The 21,871-nt window shown below is 43.9% G+C and overlaps 2 protein-coding genes across 7 annotated transcripts in view; both read left to right on the top strand.

The window, feature by feature from the left end:
• The window catches only part of LELP1 (late cornified envelope like proline rich 1), a 207,743-nt gene extending 196,548 nt beyond the window's left edge, over window positions 1–11,195 (top strand). For 3 of the 6 annotated variants that reach the window (XM_082391963.1, XM_082391962.1, XM_082391961.1), the window contains one exon: window positions 748–11,195. In XM_082391963.1, the coding sequence (XP_082248089.1) occupies window positions 2,077–2,496 (420 nt within the window). In that variant the 5' untranslated portion in view covers window positions 748–2,076 and the 3' untranslated portion in view covers window positions 2,497–11,195. Of the gene's footprint in view, window positions 1–20 lie in introns of all 6 variants that reach the window. The other 3 variants (XM_082391965.1, XM_082391964.1, XM_082391966.1) reach the window with 3 other exon arrangements.
• PRR9 (proline rich 9) lies at window positions 11,195–21,655 on the top strand. Its single transcript, XM_082392011.1, is given in 2 exon segments — window positions 11,195–18,735; window positions 18,739–21,655. Coding segments are annotated over 2 exon segments (402 nt in total). The 5' UTR covers window positions 11,195–18,549; the 3' UTR covers window positions 18,955–21,655.
• The last annotated feature ends 216 nt before the right edge of the window (window positions 21,656–21,871 follow it).

The following is a 21,871-nucleotide window of genomic DNA, read 5'->3' as shown; positions in this document are numbered from 1 at the left end:
TAGAGGGGTGGGAGAGGGAGGGTGGGAGGGAGGGAGATGCAAGAGGGAAGAGATATGGGAACATATGTATATGTATAACTGATTCACTTTGTTATAAAGCAGAAACTAACACACCATTGTAAAGCAGTTATACTCCAATAAAGATGTTAAAACAAAAAAAAAGGAATCTGCCTGCCAACGCAGGGAACACGGGTTCAAGCCCTGGTCCAGGAAGATCCCACATGCCACTGAGCAACTAAGCCTGTGTGCCACGACAGTAGCTGCGGAGCCTGCGTGCATAGAGCTCATGCTCTGCAACTAGAGAAGCCACTGCAATGAGAAACCCGCGTACTGCTACAAACATTAGCCCCCGCTCACCGCAACTAGAGAAAACCTGCACATAGCAACGACGACCCAACACAGCCCAAAAATAATTAATTAATTAATTAATTAATTAATTAATTAATTAATTTTTTAAAACGTAGTTGGGACAGGAGCGTCAAAATGGCTGTGATCAATCCAGGGGAGCTCTCCTAGAAAGATGACGAACGGGCAAGTTCAAAGGAGTTAAAATTTGGGAGACTGGGAGAGGAAAGAGAGACCAGGTGTAAACAGAGCTTTTCTGCTCCTAGCAACAATGAGCCTCCCTATCCTTTGAGTTTAGTTCCCTTCACGGTAGTCTGATTTCACCAGCATGAATTTTGAGGGACCTGGGAGAGGACAGGACAGCAAAGGAGGTATTAATCATAGCCTATTCTCCTGTTCAAGGGCTTGAGTTGAGCTGAGAGCTCTGGAGTCACACAACAATCGCTATTTGATGATGCAGTGATGAGGTCACAAGGGGCGCTCCCCCTTCCCCCCACTCCGTCTTCCTCAGAGCTGGGCAGAAGGACCAGAGGGGAAAATCCACCTTTACCGGCACAGCCATAACATCCACCTCAACTCAACTACTTGTCAAGTTCAATACCAACACAAAGAGGTGAGTTGCATGTGGACAACTGGAAATGCACCCTCTTTTACCTCTCCTTTCTGGGGGATGACCCACAGCACCCCAGGCATTGAACAGGGTTGAAATGATGCCTATACTTGGGTGAAAGTTTCCTCTCATTTTCAGTAGCAGGATCTAGCTACACCTCATTTGAAAGAGTGATTCTTAACCATTTTGGAGTTCAATGTAATGATCTATCTCTCCAGAGAGCCATACTGATTTTAAAACAAAATTAGATGTTAAATTTTTATATTTATATTGTTAAAGGAAATCAAAGATGTGCCAATTAGATTCGACATGCAAGTATTGTCAGAGACTGAAAAGTCCTGTCCATATCCAGAAGTCAAACAGTCTATAGAGGAAGACCTAGCTCAGGGCAAAACTTAACAGAGGGGAAAAGGATTTACTCCCTAAAATCATATTTTGTGGCTCCAACATTCATATTTTCAGAGAAACTAGAATTTCCCAGTTTACCTCCTCTTCTCTTAACTTCTTCCCTTACCCTAATCACCAGGGGGAGGAGTTCCTAGAGTAGTCCATGGGAGCCCAGCCATGGTAGGAATTCAATTCTTTTCCATGCTCAGTCCTCAAGTGATGAAAGCAGTTCTCAAGGTTCTGAGGGTTTAGGCAAGACATAGAATTGGAAGAAGTGTCCTAGGTCCCCAAACCCACTAATATATCCTCCCATTCCATCTCCAGAGGGATAGGGAGGTGCCCTTACAGGAGTTCTTTAAAACTGTTGTTGTGCCATGGACGCCTTTAGAAGTCTGATCAAGCTTAGGGACTCTTCAGAATAATGTTTTAAAATGAATGAAATAAAATACATGGGGTTACAGAAGATACCAATTATATTGATAAATACATGGTTAAATATGGTTCTCATGGTTGGGTTGGGGGGGGGGCGACGTCCCAGGACCCTAAGGTTAAGAACTCCTGCTAGGGGCTATGGAACGGAGACAAGAATAAATGAAAAGAAAGCATAGTAATGGTGGAGAGATCAAGAAATGTTGTCACCAATGCACTGCAAGGACAAGAGGACAGCCCCCCTTAGATGAGAATTTATTCTAGAGCCTGAACATATCCCAGGAAAGGCTTTCTTAAGAACAAGAATGGGCAGGGCAGGAGGTGTGTGTTGGAAGGCTTTACTGGTCCTCTCCCACCTTGCAATGTGGTCTCCCACACATAACGTGTCACGTATTTCGTTGCAGGGCTCAGAAAATCAAGAAGGAATGTCGAGTGATGATAAAAACAAACCTAGTGAACCTAAGAATGAGCCCAAGCAATGTGATCCCAGGTGTGAACAAAGGTGTGAGACTAAATGCCAGCCCAGCTGTTTAAAGAAGCTGCTGCAACGGTGCTCTGAAAAGTGCCCACGGGAAAAGTGCCCAGCACCACCAAAGTGTCCCCTGTGTCCCCCATGTCCCCCACTGTGCCCTCCACCATGCCCATGCCCAGCTCCCTCCCCTCCGAAGCCATGTGCCAAGTCCTGTCCTCCTAAATGCCCACCACCCTGCCCACCCCCAGAGTGAGGCACCAAGGGCACTACCCATCCCACTACCTCCACCATCTCCACCATATTCACCACTATGGGGCTGAGAACTGAAGCCATGAACTGACAAGTAAATGTGTTCCTCTGCTGTGCAAGACTTTCTTCTCCTGGTTTCTTGGTAGTTTTTGGTTTGTTTCTTGTTTTCCAGCATTATACCACCAAGAAGCAACCCCCTGAGGGTGAGGCTAGGACCCTGGCCCTCCACATTCAACATCCTTGAAAGACGGCCAGGTCTCTAACCCCACCTACTGCATAGAGGGACATGGCATCTTCTGAGAGGTGCACCCAGGGAATGCACTCCTGCTACAGCACAGCCTGAGAGAGCCATAAACATGGCTATTGAAGTGGTTAACCCCGGGAATCCAATGAGCACAAGGGGGGAAGAGTGTGTGAGGGGAAACAGGAATGGTGCTGGGGAAAGTTCCACAAAGACTCAGGGAAAGAATTCTACCCTTGGCTATTAGTCCCATTGCATAATGCTTGGGCAGAACACTCTGAAAACAGGCTGCATGGGTTTAAACTCTAGCTCTGCTCCCCCAAAATTTTGTGACCTTAAGCCCATTGGTTACCTTCTCTGAGCCCTAGTTTCCTTCTCTCTGTAAAAGGAATACTAATAGTACTAGTGTTACCTGGTTGTTGTGTGGCTTAAGAAGTTAACAAATGCCAAGTGCCTGGTTTGCTGGGACACACTGAGGGGAGCACACTGTACCTGCCCACGTGTGACACAACACACCTGAACTTGACTGCCCTGTGCTTCACTTCCTCGTCAGGCTGTAAATCTCCTGAGTGCAATAGTCAGGTTCCAACTGATACCAGTAAGCACAGCTAAGCATTCTTCTTAAAAATAAGAAATAAAAGAGGAGATTGCAGATTACACCAATGTCACTTGGCTGGCTTTGATCCTGGAGTATAGTTATGCAGCATGTCACCAAGTCACCCTTGAGAGAATTCCAGTGAAGGGGACATGGGATCTCTATTTCTGCAACTTTCTGTGAATCTATATACAATTTCCAAAGAAATAGTTAAGTACAAAGAAATAGAAAATGATAAATCTGGGAGGACCTCAATTAGGAATGAACCAGAAAAGTTTTCACAGCTGATATGTTAGTGTACAAGTAGCTACAGGGAGTACACATCAAAGTGGCTTAATTCACAAAAGGGAAGTTATCAGTTCATATTGCTGGGAAGGATATTAGGATGAGGAGGGGGCACGTAGAATTAAAAGAGAACTATAGGAACCAGGACTTCAGGGTCAGAGAGCATTGATTCACCGCCACTGTTTCAATCTCCCTCATCCCCACCAGTCTCCACTTCTCTTCAGGATGGGTATCCTCACCTCTTAGACCTCTCCATGTGGTAAGGTCCTTGGCCAGGTGGACCCACGTTGTTGATGGGTTGGGTATGAGATATTCCTGTTATTTCAGGAAAGAAACCTGATTGGTTCTTTCCAAAAACCCAGGTTATCATCACAGCTCACAACATCCAAGCAGAAGTAGGTTTAGGATTCTTTGCTGTCACAAAGTTAATGAAAGAGGCCAGGTCATGTTATAAGTGGAAGTGATTCTACCAACCTGCTTCCTTACCTGATGTCCTGTGATTTAGAACTTGAAACATCCAGAACTGCGTCCTGTTCAGTCATTCGCAGGTATTATTTTATGTGCTTCCTTAAGATTGGATTGTGAAAGAGACTGAAAAGGATCAGAAATTTTCACGGCTCAGTATTTTTAATTGAAATACAATTTACTTATTTTGAAATGGACAGATCTTAAACGCCAATCAGGATACAGAAAATAACAATCACTTCAGAAGGTGCCCTTGTGCCTTTGCCAATGAATCCATACCAAAAAGCCATGTGGCTGACAGGGTCCTGGTGCTCTGGCTGGGTGTCAGGCCTGAGTCTCTGAGGTGGGAGAGCCGACTTCAGGACATTGGTCCACCAGGGACCCGCCGGCCCCTCATAATATCAATTGGCAAGAGCTCTCCCAGATATCGCCATCTAAATGCTAAGAGCCAGCTCCACACAACAACCAGTAAGCTCCAGTGATGGACAAGTCATGCCAAACAACTAGCAAGACAGGAACACAGCCCCACCCATTAGCAGAGAGGCTTCCTAAAATAATAATAAGTTCACAGACAGCCAAAAACACCCCACCATGCATGGGATTGCCCACCAGAAAGACAACAGCCTCATCCATCTGAACATGGGCACCAGTCCCCTCCACCAGGAAGCTTACACAACCCACTGAACCAACCTTAGCCACTGGGGGAAGACACGAAAAACAATGGGAACGATGAACCTGCAGCCTGCAAAAAGGAGACCCAAAACACAGTAAGTTATGCAAAATGAGAAGACAGAGAAACACACAGAAGATGAAGGAGCAAGGTAAAACCCACCAGAACAAACAAATGAAGAGGAAATGGGCAGTCTACCTGAAAAAGAATTCAGAGTAATGATAGCAAAGATGATCCAAAATCTTGGAAATAGAATGGAGAAAATACAAAAATGTTTAACAAGGACCTAGAAGAACTAAAGAGCAAAAAAACAATGAAGAACAACACAATAAATGAAATTTAAAATTCTCCGGAAGGAATCAATAGCAGAATACTGAGGCAGAAGAATGGATAAGTGACCTGGAAAATATAATAGTGGAAATAACTACCACAGAGCAGAATAAAGAAAAAAGAATGAAAAGAATGGAGGGCAGTCTTAGAGACCTCTGGGACAACATTAAACACACCAATATTCGAATTATAGGGGTCTCGGAAGAAGAAGAGAAAAAGAAAGGGTCTGAAAAAATATTAAACAGATTATAGTTGAAAACTTCCCTAATATGGAAAAGGAAATTGTCAATCAAGTCCAGAAAGTGCAAAGAATCGCATACAGGATAAATCCAAGGAGAAACATGCCAAGACACATATTTACCAAACTTTTAAAAATTAAATACAAAGAAAACATATTAAAAGCAACAAGGGAAAAACAACAAATAACACACAAGGGAATCCCCATAAGGTTAACAGCCGATCTTTCAGCAGAAACTCTGCAAGCCAGAAGGGTGTGGCAGGACATATTTAAAGTGATGAAAGAGAAAAACCTACAACCAAGATTACTCTACCCAGCAAAGATCTCATTACGATTCAACAGAGAAATTAAAAGCTATACAGACAAGCAAAGCTAAGAGAATTCATGACCACCAAACCAGCTTTACAACAAATACTAAAGGAACTTCTCTAGGCAGGCAACACAAGAGAAAGAAAAGACCTACAATGACAAACACAAAACAATTAAGAAAATGGTAATAGGAATATACATATCAATAATTACTTTAAATGTAAATGGATTAAATGCTCCAACCAAAAGACATATACTGGCTGAATGGATAACAAAACAAGTCCCATATATAAGCTGTCTACAAGACACCCACTTCTGGCCTACGGACACATACACACTGAAAGCGAGGGGATGGAAAAGCATATTCCATTAAAATGGAAATCAAAAGAAAGCTGGAGTAGCAATTCTCATATCAGACAAAATAGACTTTAAAATAAAGACTATTACAAGATTCAAAGAAGAACACTACATAATGATCAAGGGATCAATCCAAGAAGAAGATATAACAATTGTAAATATTTGTACACCCAACATAGGAGCACTTCAATACATAAGGCAAACGCTAATGGCCATTGAAGGGGAAATCGACAGTAACACAATCATACTAGGGGACTTTAACACACCACTTTCACCAATGGACAGATCAACAAAAATGAAAATAAATAAGGAAACACAAGTTTTGAATGATACATTAAACATGATGGACTGAATTGCTATTTATAGGACATTCCATCCAAAAACAACAGAATACACTTGCTTCTCAAGTGTTCATGGAACATTCTCCAGAATAGATCATATTCTGGGTCATAAAACAAGCCTTGGTAAATTTAAGAAAATTGAAACTGTATCAAATACCTTTCCCGACCACAACGCTATGAGTCTAGATACCAATTACAAGAAGAAAACTGTAAAATATACAACACATGGAGGCTAAACAATACACTACTAAATAACCAAGAGATCACTGAAGAAATCAAAGAGGAAATCAAAAAATACCTAGAAACAAATAACAATGAAAACAGGACGGCCCAAAACGTATGGGATGAAGCAAAAGCAGTTCTAAGAGGGAAGTTTATAGCAACACAATCCTACCTCAAGAAACAAGAAACACCTCAAATAAACAACCTAACCTTACACCTAAAGCAATTAGAGAAAGAAGAACAAAAAAACCCCAAAGTTAGCGGAAGGAAAGAAATCATAAAGATCAGATCAGAAATCAATGAAAAAGAAATGAAGGAAACAATAGCAAAGATCAGTAAAACTAAAAGCTGGTTCTTTCAGAAGATAAACAAAATTGATAAGCCATTAGCAACACTCATCAAGAAAAAAAGGGAGAAGACTCAGATCAACAGAATTAGAAATGAAAAAGGAGAAGCAACAACTGACACTGCAGAAATACAAACGATCATGAGAGATTACTACAAGCAGCTGTATGCCAATAAAATGGGCAGCCTAGAAGAAATGGACACATTCTTAGAAAAGCACAACCTTCCGAGACTGAACGAAGAAGAAATAGAAAGTATAAACAGACCAATCACAAGCACTGAAATTGAAACTGTTATTAAAAACCTTCCAACAAACAAAACCCCAGGACCAGATGGCTTCACAGGTGAATTCTATCAAACATTTAGAGTAGAGCTAACACCTATCCTTCTCAAACTCTTCCAAAATGTAGCAGAGGGAGGAACACTCCCAAACTCATTCTACGTGGCCACCATCACCATGATACCAAAACCAGACAAAGATGTCACAAAAAAAGAAAACTACAGGCCAATATCACTGATGAACATACATGCAAAAATCCGCAACAAAATACCAGCAAACAGAATCCAACAGCACATTAAAAGGATCACCATGATCTAGTGGGGTTTATCCCTGGAATGCAAGGATTCTTCAATACACGCAAATCAATCAATGTGAGAAACCATATTAACAAACTGAAGGAGAAAAATCATATGATCATCTCAATAGATGCAGAAAAAGCTTTTGACAAAATTCAAAAGAAAATTGATAAAAATCCCTCCAGAAAGTAGGCATAGAGGGAACTTACCTCAACATAATAAACGCCATATATGACAAACCCACAGCCAACATCGTTCTCAATGGTGAAAAACTGAACCCATTTCCACTAAGATCTGGAACAAGACAAGGTTGCCCACTCTCAGTACTGTTATTCAACATAGTTTTGGAAGTTTTAGCCACAGCAATCAGAGAAGAAAAAGAAATAAAAGGAATCCAAATCAGAAAAGAAGAAGTAAAACTGTCACTGTTTGCAGGTGACATAATAGTATACATAGAGAATCCTAATGATGCTACCAGAAAACTACTAGAGCTAATCAATGAAATTGGTAAAGTAGCAGGACACAAAATTAATACACAGAAATCTCTTGCATTCCTATACATTAATGATGAAAAATCTGAAAGAGAAATTAAGGAAACACTCCCATTTACCACTGCAACAAAAAGACTAAAATACCTAGGAATAAACCTACTTAAGGAGAGAGAAGACCTGTATGCAGAAAACTATAAGACACTGATGAAAGAAATTAAATATGATACAAATAGATGGAGAGATACACAATGTTTTGGATTGGAAGAATCAATATTGTGAAAATGCCTCTACTACCCAAAGCAATCTACAGATTCAATGCAATCCCTATCAAACTACCAATGGCATTTTTCACAGAACTAGGACAAAAAATTTCACAATTTGTATGGAAACACAAAAGACCCCGAATAGCCAAAGCAATCTTGAGAAAGAAAAACGGATCTGGAGGAATCATTCTCCCTGACTTCAGACTATACTACAAAGCTACAGTAATCAAGACAGTATGGTATTGGCACAAAAACAGAAATATAGATCAATGGGACAGGATAGAAAGCCCAGAGATAAACCCACGCACATATGGTCACCTTATCTTTGATAAAGGAAGCAAGGATATACAATGGAGAAATGACAGCCTCTTCAATAAGTGGTGCTGGGAAAACTGGACAGCTATATGTAAAAGAATGAAATTAGAACACTCCCAACAACATACACAAAAATAAACTCAAAATGGATTAAAGACCTAACTGTAAAGGCAGACACTATCAAACTCTTAGAGGAAAACATAGGGAGAACACTCTATTACATAAATGACAGCAAGATCCTTTTTGACCCACCTCCTAGAAAAATGGAAATAAAAACAAAAATAAACAAATGGGACCTAATGAAACTTAAAAGCTTTTGCACAGCAAAGGAAACCATAAACAAGATGAAAAGACAACCCTCAGAATGGGAGAAAATATTTGCAAACGAAGCAATGGACAAAGGATTAATCTCCGAAACATACAAGCAACTCATGCAGCTCAATATCAAAAAACCTAACAACCCAATCCAAAAAAGGGCACAAGACCTAAATAGACATTTCTCCAAAGAAGATATACCAATTGCTGACAAACACATGAAAGGATGCTCAACATCACTAATCATTAGAGAAATGCAAATCAAAACTACAATGAGGCATCACATCACACCAGTCAGAATGGCCATCATCAAAAAATCTACAAACAATAAATGCTGGAGAGGGTGTGGAGAAAAGGGAACCCTCTTGCACTGTTGGTGGGAATGTGAATTGATACAGCCACTATGGAGAACTGTATGGAGGTTCCTTAAAAAACTAAAAATAGAAATACCATACGACCCAGGAATCCCACTACTGGGCATATACCCTGAGAAAACCATAATTCAAAAAGAGTCATGTACCACAATGTTCATTGCAGCTCTATTTACAATAGCCAGGACATGGAAGCAACCTAAGTGTCCATCGATAGATGAATGGATAAAGGAGATGTGGCACATATATAGTGAGGTGGATTGACCTAGAGACTGTCATACAGAGTGAAGTAAGTCAGAAAGAGAAAAACAAATACCGTAAACTAACACATGTATATGGAATCTAAAAATAAAAATGGTTCTGAAGACCCTAGGGGCAGGACAGGAATAAGGACACAGATGTAGAGAATGGGCTTGAGGACACAGGGAGGGCAAAGGGTAAGCTGTGACAAAGTGAGAGAGTGGCATGGACATATATACTACCAAATGTAAAATAGCTAGCTATGGGAAGAAGCCGCATCGCACAGGGAGATCAGCACAGTGTTTTGTGACCACCTAGAGGGGTGGGACAGGGAGAGTGGGAGGGAGACACAAGAGGGAGGGGATATGGGGATATATGTATATGTATAGCTGATTCACTTTGTTTTTCAGCAGAAATTAACACACCATTTTAAAGCAATTATACTCCAATAAAGATGTTAAAAAATAAGAAAGAGGGCACACCTGAGGTACTCCCTTTGGAATCATGGCCCATAAACAGCTTTCCATCCTTCTGAGTCTGGAAAAATTGCTCAGAATAGCAAAAGGTACAATAACTACAGATAGTTCAAACTGTGCCCAGGAAAAGACACCTGGGACCCCCACCAAACCAAGGTCATATAATATCCTGGTTGCAGAAGCACTTTTAGGACACAAGAGCTAGACAAGGCCTTTTAGGGTGCAACCCCCTCATTTTTCAGATTGAAAACTATTAGTTGCTTTCTCTGACATGGGAGCCTTGGGGTCTCAGGGTCTCCTGGAAAGGAATGGAGCCTGGCACCCACACTGCAGAGTCCTGCAGAGAGGTGCCTCCTGGTCCCAATTGAATGTATGGCATAGACAACTATATTTAACCAAAAATTTCTATGAATAATAATAATAATAATAAAGGAAAATATTCAACATTCTAGTCATTTTAGTACAATGGAGTATGGGTAACCAGTGAAGTATTTTTATTTTCTGAATTTTTATTAATAGGCTTTTATTTCTTTTGTAATGGGGAAAAAATGATATAATCATGAATACTTCCGAGACCCTCTAAGTCCTTTCATTTGCTCAATGAACAAAAAAAAAGGAAAAGAAGGAAAAATGTCTTCCTCCACCTGAGCACGCGCATGTATAAAAGAAGGCACCCCCACTTGGGTGTCTGCCTCCAAGGGATAGGATCTCAGTCCCACAGCCAAGCAGCTCCATCGCAGTGTTGGTCAGGGGCTGGTGCTCTCCCAGGGGGCTCTGAGGACTTGGCACAGACTGGGTGGAGGGCAGTTCTGAGAACACGAAACCATCCATTTGCCAATTTAGTTCTCTTTTCTCCTATGTAAATGAAACCAAAGATAGACATCTCTTAATGGCTACTTTCCCAGCAAAAAAAAAAAAACTGGATCAAAGGCAATTTGTGGGAAGACAGCTAGAATGTGATGAGTTTGCCAGCTCCCTGCAGAATGCCATACTTACTCCCAAGCCCCAGCGGCGGTCACCCACCTCCTATTGGGGTAGTTGACTGCTGCTGGGGCTTGGGAGTAACACCTGAAGAGTGGCACCATGAGAATCTGTGCAGTGCCAGGCTGATGGCTCACAGATAATGTGAGGGGGCAGGACCAAGCCTTCCACTTTTATGGGAAAGCAGTTCTCAGGGTCCATTAGGATGGCGGCAAGAGGAGACTCTTGCATCACACATTCCCGAGAACCAGGGAGTGTACAGCCAGCCTTCAAAAGCACTTTTAAGTCTTCCCCAACAAAGCCAGCTGGGGGTGACTGGTAAGGTGAGCCAGTGTTATGAAAAGGTGGGCACAGAACACAGGGATGTTTAGCTTTGAAGCTCTAAAACTGGAAGGAACCTCAGAGATCATGTTCACGAATCCCCCACCACCACATAGATGGAACTGGAGAGATGGCAGGAAGTAACCATTTACCAAAACTGTGTTATTTTCCGAGCCTGCTTCCACATGACCAAATATTCCAGCCAGGGGCAGGAGCACAGGCTCATCCTGGGAGGCTTTATTGATGACAAGTCATAACTGCTTCTACTTCACAACTGTTGATGTTCAGCAAACAGATCAGTAAATAGAGAAAGTCAATTGCCAAACACAGGGATTCTAAGATACAAACTGATGGTAAAATACATACTGGGGTATTTTCAGCTGCAGCCATCTTCCAGGTGCAGGAAACCTCACATGTCTCACCTCGAGAGCTCCATGTTCTCTCCCAGGCTCAGAGAAAGTTCTGCTCAGACTGAGGCTTCATGGCTTTTTCCACCAGACATGCTCTCATCTTCTCTCACCTCACCACTCGGAACCTCCTTACTGGCTTCTGAAGCCTCAAGCTCCCCTTCCTCGAGCCCTCCCTCCAGCAGAAGCCAGCAAGGAAGTCTTGCCCAAACTCAAATCTAAGCATGTCACTCTCTTGCCTAAAACCCTTAAAGGCTCCTCTTTGCCTAAAGAACATCTAATGACTTAACCTGTCATGTAAAATTCCTCAGGATCTGGCCCTGCCTCTTCTGTAGGTTTATCTCACCACTCCTCTACCTCCTTCTAGAACTTTGCAGCCCAACAACAGGTAATTGTGCGTATTTCCTAGCCCAGTAGAGAGCTTCTGGCCTTCGTGACTTTACACTTGTTTCTCCTCCATCATCCTTCCTTCTTCCCCTGAATCCTCCTCTGACAGATCCATTTCAGCAAGTTGTCGTCTCTGAGGCCAACTCAAGGGTCACCTGCTCCAGGAAGCTGCCCCCACCTTCCACCCGCAGGCTGGTTAAAGGCCCCTTTCTGTGGTCTTAGACCCTTTCTCTCCTGTGATACTTACCATGCCATGATCTGGTTATCCATTTACACTGGACTGCGAGCTCTTTGAGAACAGAGATGGCCTGGCACACACAGCAGATATTCAATAATAATAAATGAGTGAGTCCTCAGTGACTTTGGAAGCAGCTTTCCAAAGAGGAGGGGATTGCTCTGGGCTGAGCCCCTGTCCGCTGTGCTCCTTACTCTCACTCAACGGAGTCATTCCCAGAATCCAGAGGTGGGGAGTGGGGAAGAGGCTGAATGTGGGTGGCCTGGGACTGAGAGAAAGGCACCTGGCCTTGGTCACTTTCCCTCAGGCACAAGATGCAGACCCTGCCAGCCCTACCCCTGGCCTCACCTGGGAAGGCAAAATGGTAAAAGGAAAAGGCTTGTCATCTCACAGACATAGATTCAAAATGAGCTCTACCCTCCCAGCTGTGTAGACCAGACAAGATGTTTCACCTCTGGGAAAGAAGGGGTCACAGTTTCTTCACCTGAAGAATGAGAAAAAATGTCCTTCCAAAGTTTGGAGAGCAGTGACTAAGTGAAATGACATATGTAAAGCCCCCCACAGGGGAAACTGAACTTAGAAAGCCGGGATGCAGGAGCACTCAAGAACCTAGGCCAGCACCTGGAGTCGTCACCCATCACCTACTCTGACAAGAGCTTCTTGCCATCTGCTGTGTGAGGCAGTGGGTCTGACGGAGAAAGGGAGAGTTATAGAGAAGGAAGACAAATATCTTCGAAGGCAAGATTTTGAAGGCCGTTTCTCCAGCTAGGCCCCAGGAGACCACGAATTATGGTAGGAGCCAGAAGTGGACTTTTGGGTGTGGCATTTAATAGGCTCTCAGTGTCCAGGTGAGGAAATGAAGCTCCAGAGAGGAAAACAACTTAACATTTAAGTAACAACAGCACAGTGAGTTGGTTGTTAGAAGAGTTCAGGATTTCTAACCCAAATTTAGGCCAAGACGACCCAGGACCCAGACTCAAAAGGTAAAAGGATTGAAGACCAATATCAAGCCCAAACAATTTAGGAACATCGTTTCTCCCCATTTTCTGTGTCAGTGGTCTTTAACCTGGGGGCCATGAACCACCTGAAGGTGAAGACATGTACCTATGAATATTTCCTCGTCACCCCGAAAATGTTAAGAACTGCTGACCCTCTATCTTTGTTGCCTCCTTGAAGTTTATAAAGAATCCCAAATACAGTGGTTTCCTAAATGTTTTTACATGGACCAGCCTCTAGTCCAGACACGAGCTCACCACGTGACCTTGAACAAAACCCTTAGCACTTTTGCCCCTGTTTCCTCATCTTAAAAAATGCAGTCAATAAATGATTCCACGCCTCCTATTTAAAGCACATGCTGGGCTAAAACAAGCAGGTGGAGTCCGGTGGCGTCTCATGTCCCCTCTGGGCCTGTGGCCTGTGATCCAGAGCCATTCCCACAACTTCTGATTCAAACTCCCTGCGTGGGTGACACCGGAGGAAAGGAAGTAAGAGGAGACATGGGCTCTGCCTCAGGAACCCACAAGCGGCAAAAGCTCTCCAGAGGTACCTACTCCCCAGGAAACGAGAAGGGCCACATTCTTCACCATTCAGCTTTATCAGAGCCATTGTCCTGTAATATGCTGACGGGGCCAGCCGAGTGAATCAGAGGAGTCTGTCTGGGAACTTTTATGATCTGAACAAAGGAGATAGTTATTTGATGGGAATTGGGGGGGGGGGGGGAAGCAATGTCCTGCACACACTTGACTCTCTTCTGCTGACCCTGTGTAATTACACCCTGGCTCCCAATAATGACAGCTGTAGAAATCTAAAATCTTAATTCTCAGGTGGTATTCAATCAGATTGTCCCCAGTCTCGCTGGAGGGCTGGGGATGGTTAGAGAAATTACTGAGTCACCTTATCTTAAGATGTGGGGTGGAACAATCTCCCCAAAGCTGTCCCAGCCCAGGCCCAGATACTGGGCCACTAAGGTTGATTTTTGAGGGCTCAGACCCCAAATACTCCCTCTCTGCACCAAGGAAAAGACAGGTCACCTTAGGTCACTCAGCCACCTGGCTAGGTCACTGCCACATGCAGAAGATAGAAGACTGGGTCTTCCTGTGGGTGGATTATAACCTAATCAAGGAGGAAGAGCCCACAACACACACATGTGTGCACACACTTCAAAGTCATGTAGATACCAGGCTAATCATTCATGATCACAGATATAGTATCACCGAATGTCAGAGCTGGAATGGACTCAGCTGATTCCTAGTCTAACTTTCCCATTTTAAAGATGATGAATGTGAGGCCAGAGAGGGTCAGGGACTTGCCTGAAGTCACACATCCTGTTAGGGACAGAGCCAGGTTTCTCGGGTCTCTGTGCAGTACTCTGTCTACTGCATCACAATGCATAGAAAAGTACATGTCAGAGGCTGAGTGCTGCGGGGACAGAGGAAAGGAAATAGAACAAGGAGAACTGAGGGGAATCAAGAAGGCTTCATGAAGGAGATGAGTCCTGAACAGATTCAGATTGCACTAACATTCTGTAAATAGCTTGATGGCCCTAAGTGTTGGTGCATATGTTTTCTAACTTATTCCTCACAAGAAATCTGTGAAATAGCGTTATCCCTTTTCCACAAGAGGAAATTGAGACTCTGAGATGCTAAAGAGCTTATCCAATATTACACATACCCTATGTAATAGAGTCAACCCTAGGTCAGTGGGATCCTGAGTCCATTCTTTCTCCATGCATTACCAAAAGCTAGTCTTTGGCTGATACACTTAAATAAAGGAGGATTAAGCTGGGAATTTAATTCTTCATTTGAGACTTCCCTCCTCCAGAGTCCCCAAGAAATTCAGACATTGGGAAGGTATATTAATTTTCCGTTGCTGCTGTAACAAGTCACCACAACTTTAGTGGGTTAAAATATCAGAAATTGGGAGGGGGGATGAATTGGGAGATTGGGATTGACACATATACACTAATATATATATAATAGATAACTAATAAGAGCCTGCTGTATAGCACAGGGAACTCTACTTCACTTCGCTGTACAGTAAAACTAACCCAACATTGTAAAACAGCTATACCTCAATAAAAAGAATTTTTTTAAACATCAGAAATTTATTATCATCCAGTTCTGGACGTCAGAAGTCTAACACAGTTCTCTCTGGGCTAAAATCAAAATGCCAGCAGGGCTACATTTCCTTCTGGAGGCTCTAGGGGAGGATCTGTTTCCTTGCCTTTTCCAGCCTCTAGAGGTTGTCCACATTCCTGGCCTGGGGTCTCCTTCCATCTTCAAAACATGCAATGGCCAAGTCTTTCTCACATCACATCACATCACTCTGACACTGACCCTTCTGCCTCTTCACATTGAAAGACCCTTGTGCTTGCACTGGACCCACTTCAATGTAATCAGCAGTGTCAGGCAGAAAGTCCTTTGAGAGGAGGTGAGCTCTGGGCTTTTCTTAACTGCCTTCACCCCCCTCCATGAGACCATGACCTGGTTTCTCCATTGTTCTGCACTTCTATTTGGTCTCCTTCTCCTTAGGCTCATCCAAAAACACAGAAATCCATGTGGCATGAGCAAGGTCTTCTCAGGCATCCTGCTGCAGAAAACTTGGAGATCTCAACCAAGCAGGTCTCCTCCCCTAATTTCTCACCCACCCCTTTTCTGAGTCAGCCTCAGACTCTCTTCTCATCTCAACAGGCTTCTAACAGGGATTCCTTCCTCCAGGCTTCCTGGAAGTTCCCTGCCCACCCTCCTGGGCAGTAATTCCTACTGTCCAGTAAAACACAGCACAGACATCTGTTCCCCCAGAGCCTTCCAGGACCTTCCACTCAAGGCTAATGAAGGGGCCTTCTTCTGGGATGTGGGGACTTACCTCCGCCCATCTTTCCCATGAGACTGTGAGCCCCTTGAACACAGGGCCAAGAATGACTGAAAGAATGAATGAATAAACTCAGTGACAGAGAATTCTTTGCCTCCTAGGACTTCGGGGGGGTTGCTTTGTCTCTTAGACAGCATTCCACACAAAAGATTAAGGCCATGAAGAGGGAAAGGAGAAATGGAAGGAAGAGATGAAAAAAGAGGAGAAGGAAAAGGAGAAGAGTCCCCATTCTACACCTGACCATCCAGTTCCCAGATTCTCCAAATGACCTATCTCTTCAGTTACTCCCATGGATCTTCCAAATCCCTCTCCTCATCCCACACACCCCCACACCCACCACAGCCTCCCAAAGATCACATCCCTCACAGGAGCATCAGCACCACTCCCCTGGCCAGCCTCTGACCCCTCCCCATCCAGGCATTTGTCTCTCACCAGGACACTGAGGGGGACCACGTTGGTGCTACATCAATCCTCCATGCACCAGTCCTAAAGGACAAAATATCACCTGGTCTCCCCCAGCTCACCTTTTGTAAACATTTTCAGGAGCAAGCATCCAAAAACTATATAAATCTTTGAAGGATTTTCTGATTTTAGCCAAATACCTCTTCTAGGAAATGACCTAAACCTACCTATTGAAGCTTTAAAGTCCTTGGAATTTGTTCAACTTTAGCAAACAAGCACAATTCACCACATTATGATCTAGGGGCTTCTTTTATAATGAATGTTTTCCCATTTTTCCATTACATGAAATCCTCCTCTACACCCCGTTGTCTCCCACATTCACCTTCTTCATTCTTTACTTAATGCATTTACTCCATCAATAATCTTTTATCTTCCACTTACTCTAGCTATGGCACAGGCCCTACCATCTAGAACCTACAACCCAGTATAATAATAAGATCTTGTACATAAATAACTGGAATTCTCAATAATGATAGTAAATGTCATATAAATAGCACAAACAATAGATTCTATGGGAGTTCAGAAAGAGACAAATATTTCTAGTTTAGAGTAATCAGGAAAGGCTCCTTGGAAGATAATAGACTTGAGTGGAGCCTTGACAAATGCTTAAGATTTCTACAGGCCTGGAAAGGGAGGACAAACAAGGTAGAAGTGACAACCCAAACAGAGACTTACAAGCAGAGAAAACTGGGTGTGTTTGCTTTGAAAATTTTCCTTTCATCCCCCTGGCTTTTATTGACCTGAGTTCTAAAAACGGTTTTTCCAGAAGGCAAGGAGACAGATTAACCTTGTTCCGTCCTGTTTTTTGGTCACTATGAAAACTCTGAATAACTCCACTCTTAGAAGTGTCATAAATCAAGGTTGAGAAGGTGAAGATTATCTGCCTTCTCCCTCCTTTCTCTTCCCCTCCAGCCTACTTTACAACCCAAGAGTAACAAATGACTCCAATTTCTCTCAAGACCTCCATTCAGGAAAATCACTCTCTCCAGGATGCTGTAGGTCCTTTGTTTGCTTGGGTCCTATGAGTTTGACTTTGAAGAAGCATCCAGTGGAAATGCCCGAAAGTGACCATATGAGCCCTTGACCCAGACAGACCCCAGGCTTTAGGCATAAATTCTCCCCATGGGTGAAGACAAGATGAGCAAGGTGGATCTTATCTCTCACCACATCCTGAGCCAGTTTGGGCAGGCAAGGAACCCAGTCCTAGTTTTGAGACAGAGATAACGTTTTATGAACGTTCTTTTGTGGCTGCCTTTAAGAAGAGAGATCTGACAGGAGCCCCTCCCTGCTGAGGTCTGGTGAGGACCCAGAGGTCAAAATGGAGGCTGATTAACAGGCATCCCAAGCAGTGGCTCAAACCATGGACAATTTCAGAGGAAGCTCGTTATGGTGACTCCACAATTAAGACCTCAGCCCACGTGGCCAGTCTGTCTTGCAGGAGACTGGACCAAGCACTATATAAAAGTCCCTACCAGGCTAGCCTCCTCCATCCACATCCTTTGTTGAGGCTTGTTGACGATCAGGTAAGTGGGGACGTCTGTGTCCTCTCCCTTTCTGCTCTGTCTCGGGGAGGCTACTATTCTCTTCCTCTACTGGACTGTATTTTCTACTGATTTTTGACGTTGTTTGCCATTTCTTGGGCTTCTCAAACCATTCTGTGTATTCTATCTAGTCTCCTGCATCTAATTTTCAAAAAGATTAGTCAAATAGGAGAGAAGGAAAAGACCCATGGAAGGATTGGGTTTAGGAGTTTTGGCCTATAGATATTGACAAAAGCTCTGAGAATATCCCCACCTAGGAGACGGGTGTCAGAGAAAGCTGAAGTAGGGATAGAAAAGAGAAAGGAATAAAAATCAGCAGAGAAATCAGTTCTTAGTGTTAATAATCATTCGCTCCCCGTTCCCCTCTAACAATCCTTCATCCCCCCAATTCCCAGTCTGTTACTGTTAATGCAAATAATTTCAAAGCTTGTGTTTGTTTCAGGTCCTGCAAATCACCCTAGGATGTCCTTTAATAAGCAGCAGTGCAAACAGCCATGCATGCCTCCTGCATGTCTTCAAAAGACCCAAGGGCATTGCCAGGCAAAGGCTGAGGAGGTGTGCCTCCCCCCATGCCAGCACCCTTGCCAAAAGAAGTGACCAGTGCAAGCTCAAGAGGTGTGTCTTCCTCAGTGCCAGGAGTTAAACCAAGAAAACTTCTTACAGCAAGGCCAAGACCCATGCCTACCTCTATGTCAAGACCAAAGCCCACTTCAGTGTGTGGAGCCATGCCAGGAGATATCTCAGACAAAACGTGTGGAGGTTTGTCCACAGAAAGTCCAGGAGAAGTGCTTACCCCCTGGCAAGGGAAAGTAGCTGCTCATAATGCCATTTGGGGGTCAAGAAGATGATCCCAGCCCAACTTCAACCCCTGTCATGGTGACCTTCTCCTATGGGTACGTCTGTGTGCACCCTGCTCTTGCTTCCTGCCTTCTTCAGTATTCCAGGACTTGGTCCGTGTCTCTGAAGACAGTTCTCTCTGTATTTCCTCAACCTCTGTGAATAAATGTTGTTGTCAACAATCTATTAGAATGTCTCTGCTGTAGGAATGATGTGGTTATCAGGGGCGACCACAGAAGCCTAGTTCAGCTCCTTTGGGGCAAAAATTCACCCAACCCTGGGCGTGTAACAGCCAAGGATGCCTCCATCTTTCTTTCAGAGTGTCAACCTCTCACTTGAGCCTCAAAACAAACTGAATTTTGGTGGACTTTGTGTGGATCACCACCACCATGCATGTAGAGAAGAAGTTGGTGATGTTGCAAAAATCAAAAACTGGGTAATTTTGTCTCTGCATCCCCAAAAAAGAACAGAAAATGATTAGATGTTGGAATGTTGGTTGTGCTTTAGAAAAGGAAACTAAATGAAATGTAAATGATTTATTCCAAACAGCCAATAAGGAAAGACGAGATGAAATGTTTGGGGTCCTGGTGGTTGATCTTTGTGCTTCATTGCTGACCTGCTTTAGGCCCTTTGTTTCCACCATGTATACTCTTTAGAGATGTGATTTGTGACTGTGTGGTGCAGTCTGGTCTGTTCTCCAGCTTCTTTGCTTTCTTCTCCCTGGTGAAGGTAAAATGCAGAATAAAGCTGATCCTAAAACTGATGCCGGACTTGATGTGTGCTCATTCCTCTCCACCAACCAACAACCTGCTGTGCTTGTGATGACTATTTTTTCCTTTTTTGAGAATCTGGAATAGGAATAAAAAACAGCCCTCCAGGGCTTCCCTGGTGGCACAATGGTTAAGAATCCACCTGCCAAGGCAGGGGACACGGGTTCGAGCCCTGGTCCCGGAAGATCCAACATGCCGCAGAGCAACTAAGCCCGCGCGCCACAACTACTAAGCCTGCGCTCCAGAGCCCGTGAGCCACAACTCCTGAAGGCCGCGCGCCTAGAGCCCGTGCTCTGCAACAAGAGAAGCCACCACAATGAGAAGCCCACACACCGGAACAAAGAGTAACCCCCGCTCACCGCAACTAGAGAAAGCCCGCGCACAGCAACAAAGACCCAACGCGGCCAAAAATTAATTAATATTAATTTTTTTTAAAAATACCTTTAAAAAAAAAAGAAACAGCCCTTTAAGGTACATAGAACAGCCATGCTGAAAGGAGCCTCCTTAAGGGGCACCTGGACCATCGCACCCCCATCCACAATATATCATAGGCTCACCTATGCCCACATTTTACACCTGAGAAAATCCACCTGGGACTGGGGCCTCAAAACTTCAGTTCCAGGATTCTTTCCACTACAGCATCTTTCTTCTCTGATCCTTGTTTTCCAGACAAAAGGGCTAAAATGGGTAGGAGGGGAGTTACATGGAAGAGCCATGATACCCACAAGCATAGCATCCCTGTCAGAAGGAAGACCTAGGTGTGCCTCTGAGATGAACACAAACTCTGCCCTACCATCTGGTCAGATTTCAGAAAAGTCAGGCAGCCTGGGTCACCTCCCTGCACCCTGTCACTGCACAGTTGTGGAGGATACACAAGGCTGTGGGCTCTGAGGTTGCATGAAAGGGCCGAGTAGACTCCAGACTTACAGGAGAGAACCAATGGTGGTTTCTCAGCTGTGCCCTGAGGTTTGACCTTGGCCCTGAGGCTTGAGTCAAGGGCCAGCCTCCTGAGGGGTAAAGAGGTTCCTCCTTCATCCCCCGGGTACCCCTTTCTCCTCAGCCTGTATGGCTGTGCCCCCATGGATGGCCAGGACAGCCCCTCCCTGAAGGGGAGCCCAAGGTCTCAGTTGTTTGGCTGAACTGAGGTCTTTCCAGCACTGGGACCGCCCCAGTGTCTCAATCTTAGAGATTTTCTAAGGCAAGAAAGAGCTGGAGGATGATTTGGGGGAGATTTCAAGTGGCAACATGGAGCCCTCAGGCACTCACTGAGTCTGCAGGTGGCAAGTGCCAGGCCCTGAGGTCTACACGCATTCTCTAAGGGAAGACTGACAGTAGCCTCAGGGGGTGTATATTGCCCCTTTGTTAAGGAACTGGTATGGCATCACAAAGCTAGTAAGTAGTGAAGTCAAGATTCTAACCGGAGTTTCTCTTGACTCCACAACAGACTCTTATTTGCATGAGGAAAGTGCCCATGGCACACAGATGAAGTTTCTAGAAGCTGTCTTCTTCTCATTCATTCATTCATGCACCTAAGAAGTGCTCACTGATCACCTACCAAGTGCCAGGTGCTGAAGATCCAAGCAGGCAGCATCCCTGTGCAGAGCTAGAGAGCTGTCTTTCCACAGGCCACACATGCCAAAGGACACTTTCCAAAACCTCCTGTGCATATCAAGTCCCTGAACATCTCCAGGGGTCTGAATCAGTTCTCTTGCCTGCTTGGAACAAGTTTTCTCTTCCATTTTCCAATTTTGGAATAAGCCAGCTGCTCCCCAGGGCTCCAGCCTGCAAAGAGACTCCAGAGAGCCTTCCCAGCAGGGAAGCTTCTGACTGGGCTGAGGATGCTCTGGGACATTTCTCCAGCCTGGCTCAAGCCCAAGGAATGTCTTTGATCTCTGGCATTAAAAGTGTGCACAGTGAAAATTGATTTGTATATTCTTTGCCTCTGAGTCCTTGTGGGATTTTTTTTTTTTAATTCAGACAGAAAGTCACAAAAATTATACTCATCCTCATCAGTTCACTCAGTCCCATGTAATTAATTTTTTCTTTTCATCTTGATCTTTTGTTAGCACTTTTATGAGTTCATCAGTTTTTCATTAGAGTTCTGAAAATGCTTATTCATTCAG

This window comes from Balaenoptera borealis (assembly GCF_965194805.1).
Source record: "Balaenoptera borealis genome assembly, chromosome: 1".
NCBI classification, from domain to species: domain Eukaryota; kingdom Metazoa; phylum Chordata; class Mammalia; order Artiodactyla; family Balaenopteridae; genus Balaenoptera; species Balaenoptera borealis.
This window is presented reverse-complemented; position numbering and strand designations above follow the sequence as displayed.